Genomic DNA, 27,939 nt, shown 5'->3' with positions numbered 1-27,939 from the left:
ACTGTAATCAACACCATTGCTGTCCAGAGAGATTGAGAAATGCTAAACAATTTTGTTTTTCCACTATTGTAGCAGAAAGAATTTATTTACTCAATTATTTCTAAGATGGAGAACCTCCTCATATCCGAAGATGTTGGTACTGTGACAATGTTCCAAAAAGGCAGAGTAACTGATTGTTTAGCTTGGTCGTCTTGTTCAAATGATTTTAATCCTATTACTTTTAGTTATGGATATTTGCTTGTGACAATTCAAAAGCAAGGTCTATCAGAGTTATATTATAACTGCTTATAATATGGCAACTTAAAATACAGAACATTTCTTGTAAAAAAAAAATATTATTGTGAAATCGGGGGAGTGCCGAATAAGTCGAAACCCCACTCGATCGACACCAATATGTGAGATCGGTATAACCGATACGTGAGAACGGGGGAGGTCAGGAGAAAGTCGTATCTCCCGTTTCCGATGTTTCAAGGATGGCTGTTTCGTTTCTGATCGTTACGCGTTACACGAGTGGATAGGAGGTGAGACAGATGGGGTCGACGATAAGGCGAAGCGATATTCGAGGCAAAGAGGAGACCATTTAACAATTATAACAAGATTTATTAATATTTAACAAAGGACACAAAGACAACAGCTGACTAACTTCCCTAAGTCGCATAGGATTCGAGAGAGAGCTTACAGGTTCGGTTCATACCTCATTTTAGTTCCTCAGAGAGTTAACACCTTAATATCCTCGGTGTGGAGAGTAGTATCCTAATTAGGCACAGTCTTATATATTCGCGACTGAGCGCGGAGACGTTCGGACAGTAGGTCCGAGTCGGCGACGACGTGCGATGGCGTTTGTCCGGCAGATGATAAGAGACTCCCCCGAGGGGGTGGAAGGAGTGGCTTTTATAGTTTTTTGCCTGGGAAATCGGTCACGTGATCGTAAGCGGATGACGATTTGTGTCATAGGTGTTCCCGGGATTCAAAATACATGACGAATTCGGACGCTAAGTGTAAACTAAGGTTGCAAGACGATCTAGGTTACAATTTAAGAACAAAGGATTGTTGACAGTTATCTGGCCGGGGACACACAGTTTCTCGTCCAGGGCCGTTTTTCGACAGGATGTTTATACTAGGGGAAAATTCCTGAAACGAATTATTACAAAAAGTGACTCTGATAAAATCCAGATCTCACATTATCGTGATTATCTGCATCCTATCACCAAATACATCAGATACAAGTTTGGAACGTCGAATGCATTAAGTGAGCTCTGTCGTATCTTCCATTAATTTCGGCATCATCACATGGAAACTCTTTTGTATAAATCACCAACACAATAAAATCTATTGATCACATTTCACATTTGTTCGTTAGGTTTATTAGTTCATTTTTTTTTTATAATTGCATTTTGAGATTAAACCTTTAGCTTTTTGTAAAAATAAATAATTTCAAAAATCACTGTCAGAGAATATTCTGCAAACACAGTCTGCTTGAAGTATCAAATTTCCTTTGGTAGTGATTTTTGAACTATTTTTTTTTAATACGGATTCACTTGTGTGTGTTTCAAGAAATATTTTTACTTAAGTTTAGTTGAGTTTTTTGTTTCTGTATTTCTCCACGGCAAACTTTGAATAAGGATGCCTTAATTATGATCATTCTACATAATTAAAAGTAAAATAAATAGTAATATGCATGCCAATTTTTAAAATTTTCTATAAGAATAAATAACTAATAATATACAGAACAACTTTTTTACCTTATCAACATCTTTAATACGAACTGGACGAGAATTGACTGCAACAATACTTCTTTCTAATGACAGTCTACTTGTCTGTTGAATACTTAAACCCAATTTTGGTAAAAAAGCATCAATTTTTATCTAAAATTAAATAATTAAGTACAATTTAATCACAGAATTTTTGACAATTTTATATTAATACAAAATGAATTTTTTATTCATTCTGTTGTGATTTGCAAAACTGAAATATAATTATGTAAAATTAGAATATTATGTATTTCTAATTTTAGATATAAAAGTGTAAATCTAGTTCCTTTAAAAATTTTGAAAATATGTATTATTTTCACTGGGTAATCAAACAAAATGCTTACTTTCAAGGAATAGAATGAAGAGTTTAGTCACATCGCAAATCAGACTTGGTAATGATATGAGCCAAGTTTGCCTGACTGATTCATCGTATGTCACAATAATTTCCAAGTAAAGTATTAGTTCATTATTGTTATTTAAAGCATTGTGATAACTGGAAATGCCTTATGATATAGAACAAGAAATTTTTATAATGGAGCTACATAAAAAAGAAAAGTCGCTGAAAATGAAGGCAACATTTTGTGTGTAAATATCCCAAGCATCTGTGCATACCAAGGCTTATGTTTATAAACTTTTTAATAAGTAGTAGTCCATGAGGTTTGTGTTTAATAGAAAAAAACTCTGCCATAAAGAAAAAGTTATCTGAGAAAAAACATTAAAACATTTGGATTTGCTTAGAAAAAAGGCTCACTAAATATGGTGTTTATCTTTGGAGACTGGATAAGCTTATAGAATCTGTTCGTACAGCTACGAAAAGAACAAATTTTGGAATTATCACGACTAGCATTTTTACTTATTTATAGCATCAAATATTATTTCTGAAGTAGCTAGTAAATAAATGTTTAAGATTTAAATGTTAATTGTGGCGTGACCAACTTACAGCATCGTAAAACTCTATTTGCTGCACTTTTCACAACTAAACTTTTATTCAATCACTCAATATAATCGATTTAGTTCTTTAAATTGCATAAACGTTTTGTATTTTAAAAAACTTAAAATTAAATACCATATTGTTAAATCTAATAAAATTACTCTTAATTCTTTTTATATTTTTTTACCAAGTCAGGTATTTAATTATTAAAATTATATTAAAAAAATATAGAAAACTTGATAAAATTTCGATAAAATCTTGGCTGTCTTTTTTGCTTTCTCGATTTTTCATCCGAGGTGAAATATTAAAAACAATAAACTGGTATTAAAAAATACTTTAAAGCCATTACTGCTTGTTATATTCTTTATTTTTCTAGTATATGCATTTTGATCTTTTGATTCTCATCAGTACTGTACATTCACAGGACTAATTTTATCCTATAAACAAATAAATATCTCAATAGCCTTTTGTAATTTTTTGCTCTTATTTTTTTGAGATATTTATTTGTTCGTAAGATAAAATTAGCCCTGTGAATGTACTGACAAGGATCAAAAGATCAAAATGCATATACCAGAAAAATAAAGAAAATAACAAACAGTAATGGTTTTAAAGTATTTTTAATACCAGTTTATTGTTTTTAATATTTCACCTCGGATGTAAAGTCGGGAAAACAAAAGAAATAGCTAAAATTTTATCGAAATTTTATATATATTTTTAATATAATTTTAATAACCATATAGTTGATGAGATGTGAAACAACAACGAAAGAGGAGCAAAATTAATAGTGATAATTTTATCATCTTTTATTGTAATAATCAGCGTTTTCTGTGTTAACCTTTTTTTGTTAATAAACTTATGCCTCCATTTTGGGTGCATGGAGAAAGTATGACTGAGTGAATGCCATTTTCACATTGGTTTACAACTATGCAGGAAACCTCAGAGAAGTTAATTTGTCACATATTAATCTAAAATTTAAATATTTTTAATTTAGAACATTATTATTTTACTTCAGAAAATAATAACCTTTATTTTAAGTACAATTGAATCCTTTTAAGTATTATTTCAAAGGATATAGTGTCAGATATTATAAAAAACACGATTCATCTTTTCATAAATATGCTCTTAATTAAAACCAAATTTATCTTTATAAAGTTATTAATCTTTTTATATATGAAAAAAAATTTAATCCAATTTAAATAAAGATTTTTCATATTTTTTAAAAGTTAATTTTAATAATACAGTGAGTGATTGGTTAACGAACATAATTTGTTCCAAGACTTTGTTCGCTATCCGAATTGTTCGTTAGCAGATTATCAATTCACCGTAGGTTTTATGGGAATTTAATTAATTTGTTCCGGAGACCCCAAAAAATAAATAAAAAATTATATACTTTCTTACTACATTTACTTATATGTAATAAAAAAAATACATACATACACAGTCTTGCATTTTTATTAGTCGTGTTTTTTCCGTTTGTGGGGGATAAAGAATCTGTCTAATGTCGATTGCTTTTCTCTCTTCTTCAGGATTTTTCAGACGTAATTAGTAGCAATGTAATTGTAGAGATCCCCAACCCTATTAAGCTCAACTTGGTTTGGATGCCATTCTAAGACTGTTGTTCTGACATCCTTCTACTTTTTCAAAAGATGTTTAATAGCAGATATCAGCATTAATTCTCTTTTTCAGAAGAGAGCATATCTCACTGAGTTTCTTGATGTTCTTCATTCAAGAGTTCTTGGCATTCCTCTGTCATCAGATCAGTTTCATGTTCCATTATGAGCTCCTCAATATTCTTTATTTCTCAGGTGTGATTTTTGTTACTCCTTAAGCTGTCTGAGTCTTCTTGATTATGCAGTATCTTTTCTTAGATAAGACTGAACTGCGGCCTACTGTAGACCTGTTCGAGCCATACTGCCCAGCATCACCAGACATCATCTGCCCATTCTACCTTTGCTATTATACTCTCACCTTTCGAAAATAAAAACTGATGCAAAACTTAGGGAGTGCCCACCCGACAGTCTCACGAATACTATAAAAGAATTGTTTCTGTCAGAGAAATAGAAGGATGGAATTACAAGGGAGAATTTCAAAGTTCGGAGGAATACTATCCGATTGGTATATACCGGGTCGAGCGTCGATGTTGAATTCTACCATGCTCCGAAAAGTTTTGAATTGTTGCCTGAAGACAAGGAAAGACCAATCGCAATTTTATGTCGCTTCTTGTGTTTGTTCTGTGAGGTGTTTGTTGTCCGAACATAAAAATCTTTCGCAAAAGTGTTTGTTAACTGATCACCCACTGTAATTACAAAAATTTTGTAAATTTGTAAATAATATTACCATAAATTTAATAATATTTTTAACTTAGACATCAGTAAACTTTAAAATGAATTTTTAAAGGTGATCACAGATTGCTTAATATAAATAATTCAATGTCAAATGTTAAAAAATAATTTAAAATATCAATGATGTTAATTTAATGTTTTAATCCAAAAATTATGATAAAAAAAACCACCTGATTTTTTTCATCCTTTGCTGTCTTGTGCTCTAGAACATTAGCCATATTTGTTCCCAAAGTTAATAATAATGCCGATCTAATGTCATTTACAGCTATCTTTTGCCAGATTTGACTATGGTTATGATACACAGAAAAACGGACATCTGTGATAATTAAGAGTTGTATATTAGTCAGAATTTAATAAACTTTAATAATAATAAAATAATTCTAAATAAAGAAATCATATTCATATATTTTGAAAAATGATGATTTAACAATCTATTCAATTTTTTTTAAATTAAAATATTTCTTTGTCATTGCTATCTTATTACGGTATGTATAATATAACAACATAACATGATATATTTGAATGTTTCAAAATCTACCTTTATTCATTTATATATAAATACTAAAATATCAAAGAGACTACAACAATTAAATAATTTTCTATATTTGTATGAGATTGATTTTTAGTATTAAACAATTTACTGTATTTACTTGAGTCTAAGATGCACCTTAAATTCTACATGCTCATCCACAGATCTTTTTTTTTTTTTTTGAAAAATAGACAATGCAAGACAAACTTGTGGCAAGCAAAGTAAGTTATGTATCATTGTCTTCCATGGTATTGAAGTCAGAAACCTCTTCACTTTTCATGTTAGACTCTTCTAAATCAACATTACTGTTGTTTTAGTCATATTGTTGGGTTTTAGTTTTGGCAAATATATACAATATGTGCAATTTTAGTTATACTTTTGTTTTTAGTACTAACACTTCATTTGAATGACTAAAACATAGTTTTAATGTTAATTTTAGTAAACTAAAACAACAGTAATCAACACTGAATTCAATGTTCACATCTCTCACAAAATTACAGTGAAACCTCGCTTAACAAGCATAATTCGTTCCAGTCTTACTCGCAATGCAAAACACTTGTTAAGCGAAACAATTTTTCTCATAGAAATTAATGTAAAATACGATAATGAGTTCCATGCCGAAAAAATGCTCAAATGTTTTATGTATAACATTTACTCAAAAAAAATTGTACAATATACACTGTCAAAAAAATCATGTACAAACGTGAATCATCATCATCATCATCTTTTCTTCTAGCGCCAAAATGAACCATCCTGGAATGAGAATTTGATTTGCAAAAACAAAAAAAATCACAGCTAATATGTTTGATAAACACTCCAAACGATATGCCAAATTCTTGGGTTATGTAAATGTTATAATTAAATATTAGAAATTAATTAATTTGACTAGAGGTAGGCAGTTATGTTTCCATCTCGTATTAAATTTAATAATTATAAATAGTTAATTTTTAATTCAGACATTTCTAAAATTTAATTTGGAAGTCGGTCATTAAATTTAATGACCCAAGAATTTCGCATATAGTTTGGCATGTTTATTATATAACGGGCTATGGTTGTTGATGTTTATAAGTAATATGTGTAAACACAAGTTTGGAAAAATATGTGATTGCAAGCGACACTAAGATGCTAGCAGAAGGAGTGCTAAACACAGACTGATGGAACATGCTGCATGTGCACAATTTGGAACGTCCTCTCTCCTCATCACTTGTTATGCGAGGCAAATTTTTACAATTTGTTTTGCTCGTTATGCAAAATACTTGTTGTGTGAGGTGCTCGTTAAGCGAGGTTCCACTGTATACTCAGTACCATTTAAAACATCAGAAATGTAACATTTCTTGAAAGACTACTGTAAAACTTTTTCTGGGGTACTTTCAATATTACTATAATAGTCTAAAGAGATTGAGCTAAGCCAATGACTTAAATATTTTCTATTATGAATATTGGTTTAATAAAAATCATTAAAATAATGCAATGGAATCTGTGACTTATAGTGGCAGAAAAATAAGATTTGGAACACCAGAGATCACTAATTATGATGTATTATATAGAATCTAAGATACACACTATTTTTCAAGATACTAAAACCTAGAAAAAAAATCCAAGTTACTTAACTTTCCTGGCAACATTTAAAACTGCATGTGATGCCATCTGTTATGATATTTTATTAAAAAGTCTTTTTATATTTTTAATTATTATAAAATGACAAAAAGCTTAATTTTGAGGATAGAGACAGGTCTTATAAAAAGTTGTAAATGCTAACAACAAGTAAAATCATCATTAAGTCCAACCCTATTTGAGATACACATGACCCCCTTTATCTCCCCATCCCCTTGACTTTTAACCACTAAAATTTAATAGCATCAATCCCCTTAATACACAATCCTTCCTGCTAAATTTTAGAAACTTTTGACAAAAAGCATGGGAGTTATTAAGCTTCAAAGAAGTTGAACAAAATTATACCCCCCCACAAATATCCATTATCATACTTTCTCTCTGTTATATATAACAAGAGCTGGGAAAGTAAAAGTGTGCCTTACATTTGGGTAAATATGGTATATTTTATGTTTTATTAAACTGCATAAAAAACACAAAATATCAAAAATAATTAATTAAATAAATATTAATCAATAAACTGACCTTCTTCCACTAAAAGTGTTCCTGTCTGAAGTATATTCTCAACAGCAACCTTACGTTAAGAAAATACATATAAATAAATATTGAAAAATAATTACCTGGATGTATTGTTGCAAATGCAATAACTAAATCTTCAACTTTTTTAATCTCTTCTTTTTTTTTCTTTGCATTTGAACAAAACTGTCTTCTTACAGGAATATTTTTAAATAAATTTTGAACAATAACAGTTGTACCTATATAAAAATCAAAATTCATATTGAAATTATTATTAAATATTTTTATTATTACTATATTAAATAAACACAGAGTTATACTACATTTGCACACAATCCAAGATTCACTTCGATCTCTATTTACCTACAATCTGGATTGTAACTGTCGCTAGTCGAATGTCGTGCTGTTCGCACGGGCAGTCCGCTTGAGAACAACCTGGCTATTACACGCGACGATAAAACTGATATAACTATGCGGTAAATCACGAACACCAACAAACAAAATGGAAGTTTTAGTTAGAAATAAATACAGTACTTTTTCTTGCCATTTATCTAATAATAGACAGATGTCATCGTCTCTCCAAATACAGTATCTTTTTTATTTCTATGTCGATAGCCCGACACGTGTTCCGCCGCCATCTTGTATTCTCTCGCGCACGTGGGATTGTCGGATCTCTCTTACGACTGGATCTAGTTTCAAGAACTCTCGAGTCGATCGTGATCGAACCTCGTTTCAGTCGAGATTGAAAGGGTCGAGGGAGGTTGCACCAAGGCATAGTCGTCGACCTCGGTCACAATCCAGATCGAAATGCTCGGTGTGAATGGGGTATTAGAATTTTTTAAATCAAAATTTTATATTTTTTATATCAGGTATCTTTATTTCAACAACAAACATAATTTTAAATAATTACATTTTCAATAAAATTAAAAATGAAATTTTCAGAATTTACTAAGAAAATTAAAACAATAGGGTCTTATTTTATGTGATATTGAGGTACACGGATTCAATTTTTTGTAGATGGTAAATGATTAGGATAACCCATGTCTAATTCCATCAGATCTGACTCTTAAGTTGGCAAATCATACTTCTCCAGCTTCTGACATTCCAAACACAGCAAACTATCAAACACTACTAAATGCAACAAATACCCTGGTTTGCACATATTTTTCTCAAGTAGCATACTCGATATGGTATAATAAAATTTCACTCTGTATATTCAGAAATATCAAACTAAGATGTTATTCACTATAGTAAAACACATTTTAACATTTTTCTGAAAATAGTAAATGTTAATTGTAATTATGAAGTGGAGAACTATTTTGAAGTAGAGCACAAATTTATGCAGAATTTTATTTTCTTTGCCCAGAATACTTACATAAAACAAGACCATACTGAAATTATTTTAAATCCAAATAAAAAATGTTACGTATTTTCTTCTGTATTAAAACATAGAAACAGCATATATATATATATTTTATAAATGAAAATACCTTTATAAAATTTATAAGTCTGCTAAATTTTACTTCCACTTTCTGATTATTAAACATGTATTTTTCAGAAGTAATAGATTATTTCAACGAATAGTTTTTCACTAAGAATTGCATAACATTATAAATTTATATCTTAGTTAAAATTATGTAAACGATAAAAATATTTATTTTCTTAGCACAATGTTGCCGTCGAGAACATATCACACAGGAAACACTTTCAGAGGAAAAAGGTTGATTTATTGGTGTGAACGGATATGCATTTCGGGCTTAATGCCCCTCTTCAGTCCTATTATTGCATATTTACATATTTATCAGCAAATTGATTACAGGTTTACAAATTTACAGAATGCATTGAAAAAATTAGGAAAAAGGAGCCAAAAATACTTTTGGCTCCTTTTTCCTTTTTCAACTACGTGTATATCTTGTTACGAGTCATGTTGGTTTAACTGTCACTATCTCAAGTAATTGATTTTATTGTATAAACCGTTGTACACGTATCCTAATTTTTTCAATGCATTCTGTAAATTTGTAAAACTGTAATCAATTTGCTGATAAATATGTAAATATGTAATAATAGGACTGAAGAAGGGGCGTTAAGCCCGAAATGCATATCCGTTCACACCAATAAACCAACCTTTTCCCTCTGAAAGTGTTTCCTGTGTGATATGTTCTCGACGGCAACATTGTGCTAAGAACATACATATAATAGAGAACAACAAACAACCAAAATTTGATAAAAATATTCATTATTTACTACAATTACATGTTAATTATTATTACTATTCTAAATAATAATATTCTATTAACGAAGTACATTCTTTATATAAAGCATAGACGAAAAAAGCCGAAATTACCAAATCTGCAGTTATAGAAAATCATTGGCAATTGCTAATCCAATCCATTAAAAAATTCTCTATATTCTAATTAGGGAAATGTGAATAGAGAGAATTTTAAACAGCATTCAAACAATGTTAACCATTTAGTTTCCATATTTAAGTTTTCTATTTATAAAATGAATGAAAAAAAAGACAATCTTTCATTCATACATGCATAAGAATGATAGATATAATTACTGATAAGCAGAAATAGTATATTATTTTCATTCATATTACTGTTTTAAGTTCCAATAAATATTTCTACTGAATTTAATTTAGATTTAACAATAAATATCTCAAAACATTTTTACTATACACCAATTTAATGATAATCTTAGTCCACAATATATTGTGCCATTCTTTAATAAATTAATTTGATAAGACAGAAAAATTTTTAAATCATTTCTGTGTTATACTCAAGGAAGTTATGAATGGAATAAGAATTTAATGTCAATTATTTTTTTTATTTTTCATCTAGAAATCCAGAGATACGTTAGAATAAAACAAAAATTGTACATGTTAACTCAAATGCCCCGTTTTTAACCATAAATGTTTTGGGAGATTTTTTTTAATTCTCTATTGTTAGATGAAAAGGTTTTCTTGAAAAAGATTTGATTCAAACATTTTATCTTCCATATGTTTCTGTGGTAAAATGCTCATCATAGAAACATGCTAAAGATCAAATCAAACATTTTCCAAAATTCTTTTTCATCTGTTAATAGAGAATAAAAAAATCTCCCAAAACATTTATGGATGAAAATAGACTTTTGACTTACAAAATACAATTTTTGTTTGACTCTAATTTTAAAATGAGAAGCCAAGCATAAGATCAAACACATTGAAATAACCATGAAAAAACAGCAAAACCGACTGATGCGCTCCAACACAAAACAGAGGGGCATACCATCCTTTACATGCTGAACACCTAATCGTTGACTATGCTCAATGGTGATATTCAAAATATTTAACAAAAGGTTCGCTAGCAAAAAATTTTTCCCTAACAATCACCGACAAACAAAATGGAAGTTTTGGCTAGAAATAAATACAATACTTTTTCTTGCAATATATCTAATAATCAGTGGCGTATTTGGAACGTAAGGGGCCCTGGGCGAAGACTAGGTAATAATAGTATATTAGTGATGTCGACCTTTTTTTTTTTTTTTTGGGCAGAGAAATTTTTTACCCCGAATGGCACTGCTGATAATAGACAGATGTCATCGTCTCTCGAAATACAATATCCTTTTTATTTCGCTGTCCATAGCCCGATACGTGTTCCACAGCCATCTTGTATTATCTCTCTTATGACTGGATCTAGTTTCAAGAACTCTCTTGAATCGATCACAATCAAACCTCGTTTCGGTCGAGATCGCATCAAGGCATAGTCCCCGACCTTGCTCACAATCTAGATTGAAATGCTTGGTGCGAACGGGGTATAAGGCTCTAGTTTAGTAGTGTTACAGAGTATAATACGTATATTTTAATATATTTTTTAAAAGAAACAAAACCACTGAGAAATGTTACGTGTGTTTAACAAGGTTCGGGAAACTGAAAATTTTACCAACGGGTTCGGCTGAACCTGTGCGAACCCGCTGAATATCACCACTGACTATGCTGCTCCTCTCTGAAACATCTTTAAGGAGATAGGTAACACCATTGGTTATAGCATCACCTACAGAAGAAACCCTACTGTTTTAGGTTATTAAGAAACGATAAGGATTCTCTAGACATGGCACTAGTCCCAAATGTTTATAACATATCCTTAACAGACCACAGACTCACACACAATCTCTGCTACACTGGGGCCACCCTGAGATCCATGCAACAATGCTTAAAAGAACACCAGACGATATTAGGAAATCAACCCAATCACCGCCTTAGCAGCATACGTCATCACTAATCAAGGTTGTATGAGTTTTGAATGGGACAAAGCTTAAATCTTCCAAATAATGGAAAATTGTCAACATGTGATATGGAGAGGCATTTCCTATTTATAAAGTGACATGTACGGGATATTCTATCAATTATAAGGATGTTAACTCTCCATTGGCAGCTTGGAGGTACTTTTTTTTGTATACCTCCTACATAAACGACACAAAGCCTTTTGACAGCTTTTACATGGACTGTTTACATTATTTGATTTAATAGATGCGAGTTCTTTGTTTAATGATAGCTTGTATTTAATTAATTTTAATGTTTTATTTGGTATTTATCAACGTAATTTTTATGTATTCCTTTATTTTATTTCATTTGATTTATATACAATCATTATTTGAACTTTTTGAATATTTCTGAATTATACGTTCATTTTACGGCATGTTAACATTCAGATGGTAAAATCTGAATTTGTATTTTAAAACATTATTTTTCAAACTACCACTGTGGCCTTCCATTATGTATTCTACTTGAAGGAGGTCATTAAAAACATTTCAGTTATTAAATTTTTGCTACTTTCTCAAGGTTATTTGAACGTTTTTGTTATCTTTGCATGGCAGCTCTGAATAAGATCAAATTATTCATTTGTTATTTGTATACATTGATGTAGGAACTTCTCATTTTGAGTAGTTGTATGTAAATCTTTGAACAGAAATATAACTAATTCAAAGTAAACTGTATAAAATAAATAAATTTTGAAACTACCATGATAAATGTTTTGTCTTTATATTTATTAAGTAATCAGTTTAAGTATACTGTATAAACTAAAACAATAGTAGTATATTATAATAATTACCTTCTGTATGCGGTGATGGTTTACTAGAAATAATTTTTCCCAAATTATTAAATTTGTGGCTGATAGAAACATCGTCATTTTTTGTTTTTGAAATAATAACAACATCTGAAACACCACAAATAGCCCCAAGAGCTTCTCCCCTGAATCCGTACGTTATTAGGGTTTTCAAATCATCTTCATTTGATAACTTTGACGTATAATGAGGTTGTGCAGCAAGATGAATTTCAGACTGCTTAATTCCAATGCCATTATCTTTAACTTCTATCTTATCAAAGCCACTATTTTCCTAGATTGATAAATAAATGAAAATAAGTTACTAACATATACTGTATATCATTTTAAATTTAATATTAAATTCAACATTCAGTAATATACGTTTATATATATATATATAAGTTAATTTTTCAAACACATTAAATTTTATCTATACACTCAACATATTTATTTGATTTTCACAATATTTTTATGGATATTAGCTGTTTTTGCCATTCTTCATTCCTTTTATTACTATCTTCAAAATACAATATACCAGGGGCGGGCAAGCAAGAGTTCAGTGGGAGCCGAAATGTAGGTTTTGCAAAATGCATGGGAGCCGCAGTTCTGTACCGTCGTGGCGGATGGTATGGTAAGGCACGCGATTTTATTATATAATATAAATATAATATAAAACAAATATTGAATTTTTTAATAAACATATTTTCACAAAATATAAAAATAAAATTGTAAAAATAATAATAAAAAAACAGAAATTAACACTTTCAGCAAGAGTCGCATTTGCCCATGCCTGCAATATACGTTCATAAGTGAAAATATATATAATTTGTGCCAAAAATTATAAAAATGTAAATAATACTGTTTTTTGGCATTAATATACTTTAATGATAACAAAAATTAGCAAGTACTTTCAGCATCACATTGATGTCTTCCTCAGGCAATGTAGAATATATTAAAAATACCATTATTAGTTACCTGAAGAAGAACCCGAGAGTTCGAAAACATTGGTAACGGTCTGTTTATTAGAAGACGCACACCGGTAACAGGCTCAGTTGTATGTTTGTTTACTTTACTCCGGTGTAGTATCACTGTTGTTTGATTAAAAATACCATTAGAACATTCATTTAAATGAAAAGAATACATATTTGAATTTACAGACATTAAAATTCAAACATAAAAATAATTGAACATATAAATATAATCAGACAAACAGAAAGAATAAACAATAATACCGGAAGGGAAATCCACCAATCCTGGAGAAGCATTATAGAAGGGGGAGGGAAGTGAAAGCATAAAAAGAAGAGATTGAAAATAAATTGTAAATAAAGCTTAAGTATGAAAGAATTTACAATGTAAGTAGTCAATGTAAAAGTTAAACATGATTTAAAATTACATCTAATAATTTATAATGTATAAAAAATAGGTGTACGGTTCGTGTTATTTGGTTAATATGTATTACAAGTATAATGGAATCTTTAAGAATGTCCGGAGATACAGAAACTGTAAGAACTTTTATTATTTTATTGTCGGTGCAATAATGTGTATATTTTTAATTTTGAATTTTATAATTGTAACAAAAATCATTTTAACTGTTAATTTGTAGAAAGTGCTTTTTGAATGCCTGCTGAGGAGGGACAAACAAGTCCGAAACACAAGCTTAATGTGTATGTGTACAGGTGAACTAAATAAAAAATATTATTTCTGATCAGTAAGACTAAATATCTGCATCCATAATTTTCCAGTATAATAAGTCCTGTTAATTGATAAATGTACTTAGTTTACAAAGATAAATTTAAGCTATAATTAAGGACACAAAGGCATAATAATTGAATAAAAATAACAAACTATATTGCTATGGACTATACCCTTCCTTTTTTGGTCATTGTAACATCAATGTGGTCCATTATTTTTATGTTCAAATATTAGTGTTTGTAATTCAAACACATGTTCCTTTTCATTTATATAAATGTTCTAATGGTAGTTTTAATTTATTCCAGATTGCCTGAAGAACACATCAATGCAATGTCAAAACTACTTGCTAATTTTCATCACAAAGTATCCTAATGCCAAAAAACAGTATTAGTTACGTTTATACAATATAATCTGTTTCTTGTAATCATAGCTATGAATATCAGTCATGATGTTACCAAAATTAACTTATTCCAAAATATGTAAGTTAAAATACATTTCTAAAAACTTTGCTTAATGTAATTCAGTAATTGTCACCATTATCTTTGAGTAAATAACATTTTTAAGCTCTGCTTTCATATTACCAGATTCAACATATGGCAATAATGGGCAATTGTTATCAGTTATTCATTCTCAATCAATACTTTGAATATTAAATGCTAATAATTTTAATCATTATTTTCTCACAATACAGCAGTTTAAATTGCTGTCATTTCTTACTTCAATTACATGCCAACTATTGTTACATACAGTGGTAATTAAACAATACTGAATGAATTACAGTTAATAAATCCTTGGTGAGTTATACAACTTTTAATTGTTTTAATTTGTCCTTTTAATGTCTAAATCAATAAAACCAGAATTTTCGTTACTTCTTGTCATAGTTCTTTACTTCGCTTAATATTATCATTGTCATCAATATAAGCAAGTTCCAAAGTGATTGTAATAAGTAGATTCTACTGTACATCAATAAGAAAAAACAAAATTATTACAATAATGCATTATCGTTAGAACTGTTTGATATTTTTGAAGTAGATATTTCAGTGATTAAATTTAACATTGTAGAATTCTTATTAGAAAGAAACTAATGAATTACATTAAATGTTTTTAAATTATAATAAAATAAAATAACAAATAGCTAATAAATGTGCTTTGATAGAATATTTTGAATCTATTTAAAATAATGAACTTCATTTTCTTTTTTTCTGATTGACATATCCAACTTTAATTCAAGAACAACTATAACAAGCATTAAATATAGTAATTTAAACTACTGCATTTAATGTTTAATATTTTTTATAATATTTTTATCACTGTCCTGCTTATTTTAATACATATTTCATTTCAAAATTAAATTTTTCATATTCAAAGGTCGTGACAATTCTGGAGGCAGACTTTAAAAATTCCAAAATTACGAAACCTTAAATACCGTATTTACTCACATATAGGACAAGGTGTGACTTTAAAGATCAAAATAAAGAAAATTAGATTTATTAATACAATTCTAATTTTATTTCGTTTAACCACAAGTAAAATATCAAATGAACGTAAATGCACACATTAGGGTGGATGATGCCCACCCTAAGATCTCTCCACTCCAGTAACATCTATTCCTATCCTTGCTCCACTCATGTACCCTATTAAAACACAATCAAAAATGCAAAAAACCTCATCTAAAATAGTATAATAGAAGCCTAGTTCTTCACGGTAAACCTTAATTTCCTGTCCCTCTCCCCCGCAGGGGAAAAATCGAAAAATCCCTTTTTAGTGTATATTCTGTTGTCAATCTGCTTTAGTTCATCCAAATAATGCCTCACAGAAAAGCAAACTTAGGTCGTCGTACTTGCGGAGTTAGCACTATCTGTTGGACATAAAATCCTTAATCCTGTCCCTCTTCCCCCGGGAGAATTTCGACATCTAAATTATATAAAAACATGCCCGTATTCGAATGGAACATTGTGTGAAAATTTCAAAGCAATCGGTGAAGAACTTTCGGAGATTAGCTATTAGGAACAAACGAAATTACAATTTTATTTATATAGATTTGATTTTAATTGAAAATAGCATTACTTTGAATTGAAAGCATTTCCTATATTCTGAAAATTAGAAATCTACAGCAGTTTTGTTCAACCTGTCACAGATCACAGAGATTCATTGAGTTTTATTACATAATATATAGTTTTATATACATTATTTCCTTTCATACTTGCCAACCTTTAGAAAGGGGAATAGCTAGGATGTTGGTAGAAAATGCTTATTTTTGAACAAAAATGCTGTCAACATAAAAAGCAAAAAAATTTGTTATTAACAAAGATAATGCATAATGCTTATATTAAATACCTTTAACAAAAAAAATTTGATGTTAAAGAGTATAAAGCTATTGCCATAAACATTTTCAAGAGTATGGCAATAGCTTTATACTCTTTAACATCACAATTTAAAAAAGGTCAAATATTTTATGGGACATATCATAACTTTACACCTAGATTTATGATGTGTTCCATCTTGCTGTATCATGAATCTTGATATTGCACGAGTGCCTCCTGTTATATGCCTTTGTGCAATGTTTTGACTTGTTAATAATTTCTTTTGTTACAACATACTCGTGACAGTTGCTATCAGTCTGTTTATTGACCTTCACTGCAATTATTAAGGACAATAATTTCCTATCTCTGTCTTTATATTAGCATACTGAATATATTTTCCTTTTGCCATACAGCAGAGCAGGGGAGGCCCTGCAATGCTGTGTGGTAAAACCATCATCAGCATTACTATTTTATAAAGATTTGTGATCTTTGTAAAATAGTAAGGCTGACAACAATTCTTTGAGATTTGTGAGACTTTGTGTAGTTCTTTGAGACTTGTGGGATTGTAAAATCCCCACAAGTCTCAAAGAACTATCTACTTTCTTTTCTTGAGAAAGTTTATACCATACAGCCTGTATATTCTTAAGTGATGGATCAGCTGGTTATGGACAAACTGTAGTGCTACTCAATAATTTGATATACTGTAAAAGTAACTCATTTCTTTCTGCTGATGAGTCAGCCATAATTGATTTAGCCACCACTAATGTTGCCAGACTTGATGATGCCAATTATCTCATCTGCCATTACCACATTTAGGCTAAAATTCTCATACATATACCAATATATATTAATGTTGGTTCTTTTCCAATTGAAGGAATCTAAGAACGTTGTTCTGGTTTGTTTCAATCATTCATAATAGAATTCCTAGTTGTGTTCGGTTACTCTTGTTAAAGTGTTTATACGAAAATTCTTTAAAAACTCTGACAAAAGGGAAAAGTGGCCTGTCCACTGACAGAGCATACAAAATGCTGATACTTGGCAACAACCTAACTTCATATATAACCTGCTGTGAAAAAATAGTCCTTTTTTTCTGGCTTTGCAAGTTACACGGGATATAATGCAATTTACGCAGCGACACAGATCATACATAAAACTATTTTTTTAACTGATAAAAGTTACTTAAGGGTTTAGAATCTATGATTACAAATAAATACCAAATAGGTTTATGATATAAAAGGTAATCCCCACCAACTTAATGTCTATTCTTGTTGAGTGAGCATCTAACGAATTTTCTATTAATTCCTTAACAACAGATGCAACAGAGGTAATTATTTGACCACTGTTTAAGAGACGTATCACATTTCGCGGCAACTCGTACATCTTCCTGATTCGTCGTTTTTACGTCTTGCGCCACCTGATTTTGAAAATATGAACTACGATCAGGGATTGACATTTTCCTGAGATACACGCTGTGTACATACAGTATAACGTCAATGGTATTAAAAAAAAAAAAAAATGCTATTTGACATAAACATTATCTGGAAGCAGGTATCCAGATAAATGTATAGAAAATAAAATTCAATTATTAAAATAATAATAATACCGGTATATGTGCTATATATTATTGTTACATATACCATAACCATAATCTAGGCCGGATGGCCGTGGCGGCCTACCGCTCTGGGGGACCCGAGATCGAATCCGGACGGGTGGCCCGTTCGGATATGTCGGCCCCCGTCCTTCACCACCCGGTCTCCCCATTGTGGGCCTGGCCGAATCCACAATGGGCTTGCTAAAAAAGAGGCCCTCTTAGTTTAGTACTCACAGGACGGAAAGAGTTATAAAAAAATCATATATTCACTTACAGTAGAGCATCGATTATCCGACCCCCGATTAACCGACTTATCGGTTAAAGTTTACGCTTCCTTTGAGTCATGTATGAACAATTCCAATTTAGCACTGTGGAATTGTTCACACATTGTTCATAACTTCAAACTTTACAATTACCAAAATTCTAATAAGGATGGTGTTTACACTTGTTATAAAAAGATTTTGATTCATTATTTTTAAATGAAAAGTTAATCAACTTTAATTCCAGAAGTTATATATCTTTTTAATGTTTAACGCTTTTAATAATACAGGGTATCGATAAATTTTTCATCGAATTAAGAAATTCAATTCAATCTGTAAAATGAGGTAAAAGAAAAAGTAATAGGAAAAGATTCTTAATTACATTTCAGAAATGACATGTGATTTTTCCTTCAAAGTCATGTTGAGAGAAAGTTTTATTCTCTTATTCTATTCTATACTTTTCTCTTTGTGCAATTTCTATGAGATTCCCCATAAAATTTTAATTAATAATCATTACATATTAAATATTATGAACAATCATCGTGCGATATTTAATAAAACAAGCATAAACGAAACACGTTTCTTTTCATATGATTTTATTTATAACTATTAATTTACAGAAATTATTTTTTTAAATTCTAAACAGTTAATTTAAAGCAATTAATTACTTTTATTTACAATGATTTATTCATAATGAAAATTAAAAGGGAATATTTTGGCTAAATAAACGCCAAATAAAATTTTAAAATTCTTTCTTGGAAAACTACTTTTGCAATTTGTTCGGTTCAAAAGCAAGTCTGAAATACGAAAGAATCAGTTACTTCATTTGGTAAAATCACAAAATTTCAATTGTGACGTTGAAAAATAACACTTACAGTTTTGGGCCAAGGCACTTTATGAAAATACTTGTGTTTTCTAGTGTTCAGTTTCGAGTGGACGTCTGTAACAGTCCTAAAATGATCAAAAACAAATAATAATTAATTCAAATTATTCATATTTACTATTCAAATGATTATATTTTCGTCTATAGGTTTATATCGGTAAAAAGAAATGTCATCAAAATAATCAGTAACCTGTCAATAAATTCTCTTTCTAACCGTCATTAAAATTTACTTAAAGATGTCATACAGTTTTCAACACGTGATTGAATATAATCAGTGAATTATTTATGAATAGATACGAGAAATTACACAGAAAATATGTTAAATACTATTATTATTATTAATTTCGAACACACGAAGTGACGAAATACAGTCAAACCTGTTTTTATGCGCTCTTTTTATGTGCGATTTTTATTTGTGCGATTTTTTATTTGTGCGGTATAGTTGGCGACTAGTCTCGTGCGATTCGTCATGTCTCACGTCGACTTATTATAGCTAAATAAACTTATTATAGCATAAATGCACTTATTATAGTAATATTATTGCATGAATATGCGAAAAATGAAATAATTTACTTTTTAAGTCAACAAAACACCACCTGGACAAAAATATGTAAAACAGACGATAGACCAGACGATGCAGTCAAGTGCTGACATCTGTTGTCAATAAATTCTATTTCGTACGGTTTTGAGTTATTTTCTATGTAAGACTTTTTTTATGCGGTCCCTGTTGACCGCATAAAAAATATTTTTTTAATTGTGTTGCGAAAACTATTATTTACAGCCATTCGTGAAGTTTCGTGAGATTTTTTTTAATGCGTTATTTTTAATGCGGTCCCTATCCCCCGCATAAAAACAGGTTTGACTGTATATAACATTAAATCGTTGAATATAGCAACAAATAACTCAATGTTGCTATTTAATGCTTCGGTATGTAAATAAAAGTGATTCCGTGCAAAAAACAGGGAAACAAATGTAAACTCGCTAAGTACGATTATTTATAACCTTACCTTTTGCAATAAGTCGTTAATAAAATATTTGGCATCATCCGATAATCCAGAAGGATACGACACCTTCACATTTAGAGCAGCTGCAAACACATTTTTATATTAATTATCTTATATTGCTATTATTATTAATATTAAATTAAAATTGAATTAAAATAAATAAATGATTAATACACACGAAATATAAATTTAAAATATCGTATAAACATTACTAATGTAAATATATAAAAGATTGATTACTCTTATTGTATAATATTAAGAAAATTATAATTCTTTTAATATACATAATTGGTTAGTTTCTATATTTACGAAATTGTTTTTAATCAGAATATTGTTAAAGCACACCCGATGAGAAGAAGACAATTTCTTTTTTACAACTTTCAAAGCCTTTTCCTTATTTCAACATTTGGTCTTTGCCAAATAAACTGTCCTCGTCCAATTTCTTTAATATCAACAATAATGTTGTACTGTATTGTACTTGTCAATAAAGTACAGTCGAATAAGCAGTTAGAATCTGCGAGTTTCTTTTCCGGTTCTTAATCCTACAAAACCACAGAAATTATTACTTACACAATTTGCTGATCGAGAAAAGACAGAAAGAATGAAAACTTACCTCCGAATCAGAAATCTCGCCCGAAATGCAACAACATAACAAGAATTTATGGAATATATTTCTTAAGTATCCTTTAAACTGTCTTTTTTTCGGATAATTTGCTCGCAACCGCGACTCGCCTATGTCCGAGGAGTCACATTCAGTGGCGTAGCGTGGGTGTCAGCCGCCCGGGGCAAAAGAAAATTTCGCCGCCCCCTTATTTAGGTATCTCAATTCAAAAGACTAAAATATACAGTAATTCTAAAGAACTTTTCGGCAAAGAACAATCAACCTTATTGTGTATTGTACAGGTGTAATGTGTATTGTGTATTTATTGTGAAATTTTGCCGCCCCTGCCGCCCCCACTACGCTACGCCACTGGTCACATTTCGTTGCAGGCAAATCTTTGACATTCTACGGAAGATCAAAATTAAAATTATCGATAATTCCAATAAAGGATCATTTCGAATTTCGGGGATACTATAGATTACAACCTATGGAATTTCGGGACTTTGAGTATATATCTGAACTGAGAGGACCGAGACGAGTTCAACGATACCCTACTGTTGGACCGGAGACGGAAAATAAGAAAGTTATCACAGTTTTTAAGTTGTCATACTTTTTTAATGTTTTCTTGCAGACGGCACCGTAGTTGTTAGTGCTGCCATCTCGCGGTAATGTCTGCAAACAAATTTTAAAAAAGCACTCTGAACGGCAAGAAATTGCACGAACAGTCGAATGCCACTTCCTTTTTTCTCTTTTGTCCAAGAACTACGGTGAATCAATAACTAGTGACGTTAAACAATCGGCGGCCTGCCGGCGGCTCGCATCCCGGGGGAGTCTGTCGGGAGCACGAACGGTTGAATGCGAGTTTTTTTTTTTTTTCCTTTTGTTGGAGCATCGCGAGACCAGCAGAATAATAGGATCATCCCGATCGCGATAGCGCGGTCGGCTAGTACTACGAGCCGACCGCGAGCTATAGCGAGACTGGGAAGCCGTAACCCCCGAGGTCGACGAGCGCGAGGGTGTGCAAAAAGGACTTAACTCCAACTGTAGACGATTGGTGTGCTCGTGGATCAACATCTGCCTTTGTTGAAGGTATATATGGCCGACTTGCCAGACTGCCTGTTAAACACGCGATAGGCTTAGCGTAGAGAGCGACGCGACTCCCGATCATCGCACGATCGCCGAAAAAAGTACGATAACTTTCTTATTTTTCGTCTCCGGCCCAAAACTAGGGTACCGTTGAACTCGTTCGTCTCGGTCCTCTGAATTCAAATATATACTCAAAGTCCCGAAATTCTATAGGTGGTAATCTATAGCAGGGGTGGCCAACTTTTGTGTACATAAGATTTACTTTTTATCTTAAAAATGTGTCGCGATCGACTTGTTGTCATAGGCAGAGTATAAGTGGGGAGGAGAGGTGTGAATTACGTACTATGTTTATACACTGTTTCAGTACGAGGTGCACTGCTTATGTGTCGAGTCATACTGTTGCGTTCAGTTACAAATATAATACATATATTGCATATAAGACATCGCGAGCGATCGACCAAAATTGGCTTGGCGATCGACTGGTTGGCCACCCCTGATCTATAGTACACCCCGAAGGCCTTAAAGGTTTACCTGAAATGGGCAAACTTTGTTTCGCCGAAAATTCGGTTTGGTAACTTTCCTCCTACTACAAAGAAATTCTCTCTTAATATTAATTAAACAAATCTTATAAATTAACATAATTATTATTGATGTAACGAATATTCGGTTACTATCCGGTATTCGGCCTATTTTTCGCTATTCGGCCGAATACCGAATACCTAAAAACGGGAGCAAGAAATAACAAAAACACAGTAAATTAATCATTTTGGTAACTTTTATTAATGCTGAACATTAAATTATCATTATTAAGGTTAGTAAGAAATAGCATCTAACTCTAGTATTAAATTATTTCGTAATTAAATATTATTATAGCCTTTATCTAGCCCGGTTTTCTTATGGCATTGATGGCGTGTAGGTTAGAATGTATCGGCCATTAATGTTACTGTTTAGTTAATTATGTTATATTCGTATTCGCGTATATTTTAATATTTTTTACGATATTTTACAATGATTTACGAAAAGTTTTATTGAAACTTAAATAATTCTTTTATTAAATACGATATCTATTTCTAGAAGATGAGTAACTAATCTATAATTTACTTTATAAATAAAGCAAAGAATGAGCATTTCTCATTTATACAAAAGATAACATTTGAAATCATGTTAATTTTAAAAATATTGACAAAAACAATAGCAACAAAATATCACAAAACTTCACAAATAGAAACACCCCAATAATATATTTGAACTGTTCCACAACTGGGGAGAAACTAGACCATGTCCCCACTAAAGTGTACATCCTTAGGGTACTATTCGGTCTACAAATACGTAGTAAAAACAAAAGTTTAATGTTTAATTAAAGAGTTAAAAGATCGATTGCAAATAAAATAACTTATAAGTTATAACTTACATCTAAATACCAACAACTGCCGAATCATATCGGGCTATTACATAAATTATAAACCAATTTGGCACTAGAGATAGACGTTAGACTCCATCTCATATTAACTTTAATAATTATAATTTAATTAATTAATTTAAATAATTTAGACCTACTGGAAGAAAAAATCGTAGTGACAGCGGGCCAATAGAGAGCAGGGTGCGCGATCCTTGCCATAATACGGTTTGCGCGCCAATTTTCGTACGTGCGTTAATCAAGCCGAATATACTATTCGTTACATCACTAATTTGGCAAGATTCTAGATGTTTATGAGGGGCAGGGCGTTAGAGCATATTAATAGGAACAAAAACAGTCTAATAAACTATGGGTGTACGGGCGACCCTTCGCGAGATATAGCCCTCGAAAGATGCGCCTACGTCAGTTCCGGCCTCGCTATCGCGATCGGGAGTCGCGTCGCTTGCCGTTAAAATTGCCTTTAGAAGACGTTTCCCCCCTTTTTTTACTTCGTTCAAGAACTACCGTGAATCGATCACTAGTTTAGCACATGGCGGCGTGTGGTGGCGCCCGTACGAGAGGTCAGTCGGGCCGCCATGTTCGCTGCCATAAGTAACATTTATTTTTCGTCTCCGGTCCAAAAATAGGGCACCGTTGAACTCGTCTCGGTCCCCTGAGTTTAAATATATAATCAAAGTCCTGAAATTTCATAGGGAGTAATCTATAGTACACCCAATAGGGCTTGCTGCCTGTTAAACGCGCGATAGGCTTAGCAGAGAAAGCGGCTTCAGTTCCGACGTCGATAGTCATTTTGGGGGCTATATCTCGCGAAGGGTCGCCCGTACACCCATGGTTTATTAGACTTTTTTTGTTCCTATTAATATGCTCTAACGCCCTGTCAAGGTCCCGACCCCCTCATAAACATCTAGAATTGTGCCACTGATTTATCCATTCAATTTACCTCTTTCTCTCCACCTTATCAGTAAAAATTCGCAAAATATATTTCCGAGCGCAGTTAAGCATTCCAATCAACCAGTGGCGTGCCGTCATTGGAAGCGCCACTTTCCTTGTATTTTCTAAAATGTTAATTTTTATATTGTAACGTAGTTTGAATTAATTAATTAAAATGAATATTTTATTATAATTGCATCACGTATCTTATTACAAATTTCTATACTACATGTGAAATAAACGATACGATTGCTATTGTATATTCGGATATCAGTGCCGGAATGGAAGCGCTGTATTGTCGAAACCGGGTCAGCTTTCGAGCAGCCAGATTATAAGCATTGGCGCATGCGCTTTACAGAGCACCAACCTCACACGGTTTAGCTGGTGAAAGCCTAGGACCTTGGGAGGAAGCTACGCACGTATAACGCTTCCAATGTTTCTATCCCGGACCGGTTCTGGGCTGTTAGCCGCCCTCGCCCGATTTTGTGAATCATAAGTACGCTTATAACTTAACCCAACCGATAGGAATTTACTGGTATGTTTTTATGATAGTTCTGTGCAGTGCCAGTGGTGCCCAGGCACAGGGCGTAGACCCGGGTGGGTGCTCAGAAATGACCTGGACCAAGTTTTGGGTCATAGTTTTGGGGCGTAATTACAGATGCTCGCACCGGGCGCATAAAAGGCTAGTTACGGCGCTGGTTCTGTATAGTTGACAAAAGTTTAAAAAAATCCATTAAAATATTTGATATTTTTATTTCGATCTCTCATCTTATATTACTTACGAATTTCAATCTTAAACCGGTGATATTACGATTTCGTATGTCCCATCTATAAGGGTATGTAGAAAAAACGTGTACAATTCTTGTACAATGTTAAAAAATTAACTTTTTAAAACAATTAAAGAAGACACAGTCGTTCCGGAAAAAATTCTCCTAGACGATCACCATTTTTTATTCTTGTTCTAGAATAAACTTCTTAGATGACCAGACCTTCCTTTTTAGGCTACTTAGCCATCTAATGTTAAAACGTTTCTTAAAAACAAAGTTAGTCCAATTAAAATTTTTAAAAATTCTTAAAAATTGGAAATGGGATCTTACGAAGTCTTCTGGTTTACACCCATATCCTTTCGGGAGTTTGGGTCTTATATCCATTCGGAACGACTGTGTCTTCTTTAATTGTTTTAAAAAGAATTTTAACATCCGACAGAACTTCAAAAAAAAAAAGAAGAAGAAGAAATTAACTGTTACTTTAGCAGCATCATTTACAACTAAATCTAATGAATGAGACGCACAAGGTACAAAAACAGCTGTAGAATTTATATTCCTTAAATTTACGATTTATATATCCGTTGTCATAAAAATTTGTCTTTCCACTTTTTCCCCAAGACTACAAATATTCGGGTACAAAGTAACCGGTTTCGACGTATTTCTACTTAAGAAGTAATTAAATAATTAAGAGATTAGAGAATTGGGGACATAAATAAAACCCTGCGGAAAGAGCCAGAATTTTATTTAAACAAAAGCTTAACCGAACCAATGTCTAGCCCAGTACAGTGGGGACCGATTCCTTCGTAATATTAGATAATAAAGACAGAAATTTTTCCAGTTCAACGAGAGTGACTAAAAAGTGGTAAATTTTGGAAATTTTCGTGGACACTGGTCCTAAAACGAATTAGTTAGAAAACAAATGACGGACAATCTACTAAGTATTAAGTTTTTACAGCTATGGTGAGAAACGTTTAAAATTTACAACAAAACCCTGTCGCATTCTTCGAGGTACACTAGTGATGCGACGAGAGGCATCTGACATTGACCGGTATCGGCACCCTCGGGATTTGGCACGCACACACCTGGATCGTCTCCGATTCCATCATTAGCCACTGGTATCGAGCTATTTGACTAAGTGGATTGTTTTAAAATTTAAAAAGTAAAGAAGACTTTATGTTATTTTATGTACGTTTCTTTACAAAGCTACATTTAATTATAATTTTCTTTAAAAGTATATTAATACAATTGAACAATATATTGTACCAGGTTTGTATAGTCACTCCACATTTTATTTCACCGAGTAAGTTTTTATAATGTATTTTAAATTTTAGCTCTTATATCGTGGCTAGCGATTCGGAATGTAATTGTGATATTAAAAATACATTTAGAGAAGTCTACAGTTTATACTGGCTTATCGAACAAATGAATACGAATGGACCCTAGACCGGGGATAGGCAACCTTTTTCTATGTAAGGGCCGCATTTTAAGACTTTTGAACTGATGCGAGCTGCATACAAGAGAAAGAGGGGAAAAAATTGTTGGTAAATCAGAATTATTTATTCATATATAATTATAAATTAGCATAGGTATACTTAATTTAGCTTCTGAAACTGATGTAAACGTAATATATTGGAAATTATGGAAAAGAGCAATTATTTTATCACACCGTGTAACTATTCTTGCATAACAGATAAAAAAAAACCTAAAATAATAAAAATCAGTTATAAAATTTTATTAGTTGAAATTGATCTAGAAGCATTGAACCTTGAATCAACCTAGACTAACTGTAAGAACCTCTGGCAAAGAATTGAAGAGCTGCCAATATATATTAGCATAAATATTATTTAAAATATGGAAGTGAGTCATTTGGTTGCAGTTTTCAAATTGAAGATCTGTAAATTTCCACTGGCATCCATCTGTATGTCTTTTATTTTCAAGAACAGAGTTAGAAAGCAGATATGGAAAGCTTAGGAGCAGGAGGCCCTGATTAACTACTGTATAAACAAACTTCTAGTCTAGTCTGGTCTTGATAGAGTAGCTTCAAAAAAAGGTTGAATCACAATGCCAGACTGCAAAAAATTGCAGTCTGGCATTGTGATTCAACCTTTGATTGAAAAATTCTTTCACATTTTGAAAAGCATTTGCAGCATGCAATGCAATAATGTTACAAATGCCATTTATCTCTAAATAAGTTTTATTGAAGAATTGAATTCTAAACACAATGTTTTCTGCTACTAAATATTGCGGTGATATTGGTACTGTAAGTGGCTGTATTTTGATGTTGAATTTGAATTTATGTTAAACCTTATAGCATAGCACCCTTCATTTATCTTCTCTGTCCGAATCATGTATAACAGTATACTCGTCCATTGTGAATACAGTACTCAAACTTGTTTACAATTTCACCTGGATGATACCATACCTGTCAATAACACACTAGAAGAGATCAAGCGATTAGAATGTTAAATTTCAAGATTGCCACTTAAGACATGCCCAGTGTGTTCATACCCTAACATGCTATGCATTTCAGTAAGTTAAAATTCCCAGGAGGTATATCCAATAGTTGCTTTTATAATTGTTTCAAAAATTATATTTATGGATTTTTAGATGTTATTTGTATTAAGCTCAATGGTCTTTA

The 27,939-nt window shown here is 31.6% G+C and overlaps 1 protein-coding gene across 1 annotated transcript in view; it reads right to left on the bottom strand.

Annotated features, from left to right (window-relative positions):
* LOC136968330 (PMS1 protein homolog 1-like) overlaps positions 1–18,142 on the bottom strand; it is a 47,737-nt gene extending 29,595 nt beyond the window's left edge. Inside the window, exons 1-5 of the mRNA XM_067262330.1 lie at positions 18,011–18,142; positions 12,774–13,059; positions 7,785–7,919; positions 5,195–5,340; positions 1,743–1,865 (exon numbers count right to left, since the gene is read on the bottom strand). Coding sequence (XP_067118431.1) covers positions 1,743–1,865; positions 5,195–5,340; positions 7,785–7,919; positions 12,774–13,059; positions 18,011–18,142 — 822 coding nt within the window. The remainder of the gene's footprint in view (positions 1–1,742; positions 1,866–5,194; positions 5,341–7,784; positions 7,920–12,773; positions 13,060–18,010) is intronic.
* Positions 18,143–27,939: the final 9,797 nt, after the last annotated feature.

The sequence above is a fragment of the Centruroides vittatus genome, unplaced genomic scaffold (assembly GCF_030686945.1).
Source record: "Centruroides vittatus isolate TY-2023 unplaced genomic scaffold, ASM3068694v2 contig_1428, whole genome shotgun sequence".
Taxonomy (NCBI): Eukaryota; Metazoa; Arthropoda; class Arachnida; order Scorpiones; family Buthidae; genus Centruroides; species Centruroides vittatus.
This window is presented reverse-complemented; position numbering and strand designations above follow the sequence as displayed.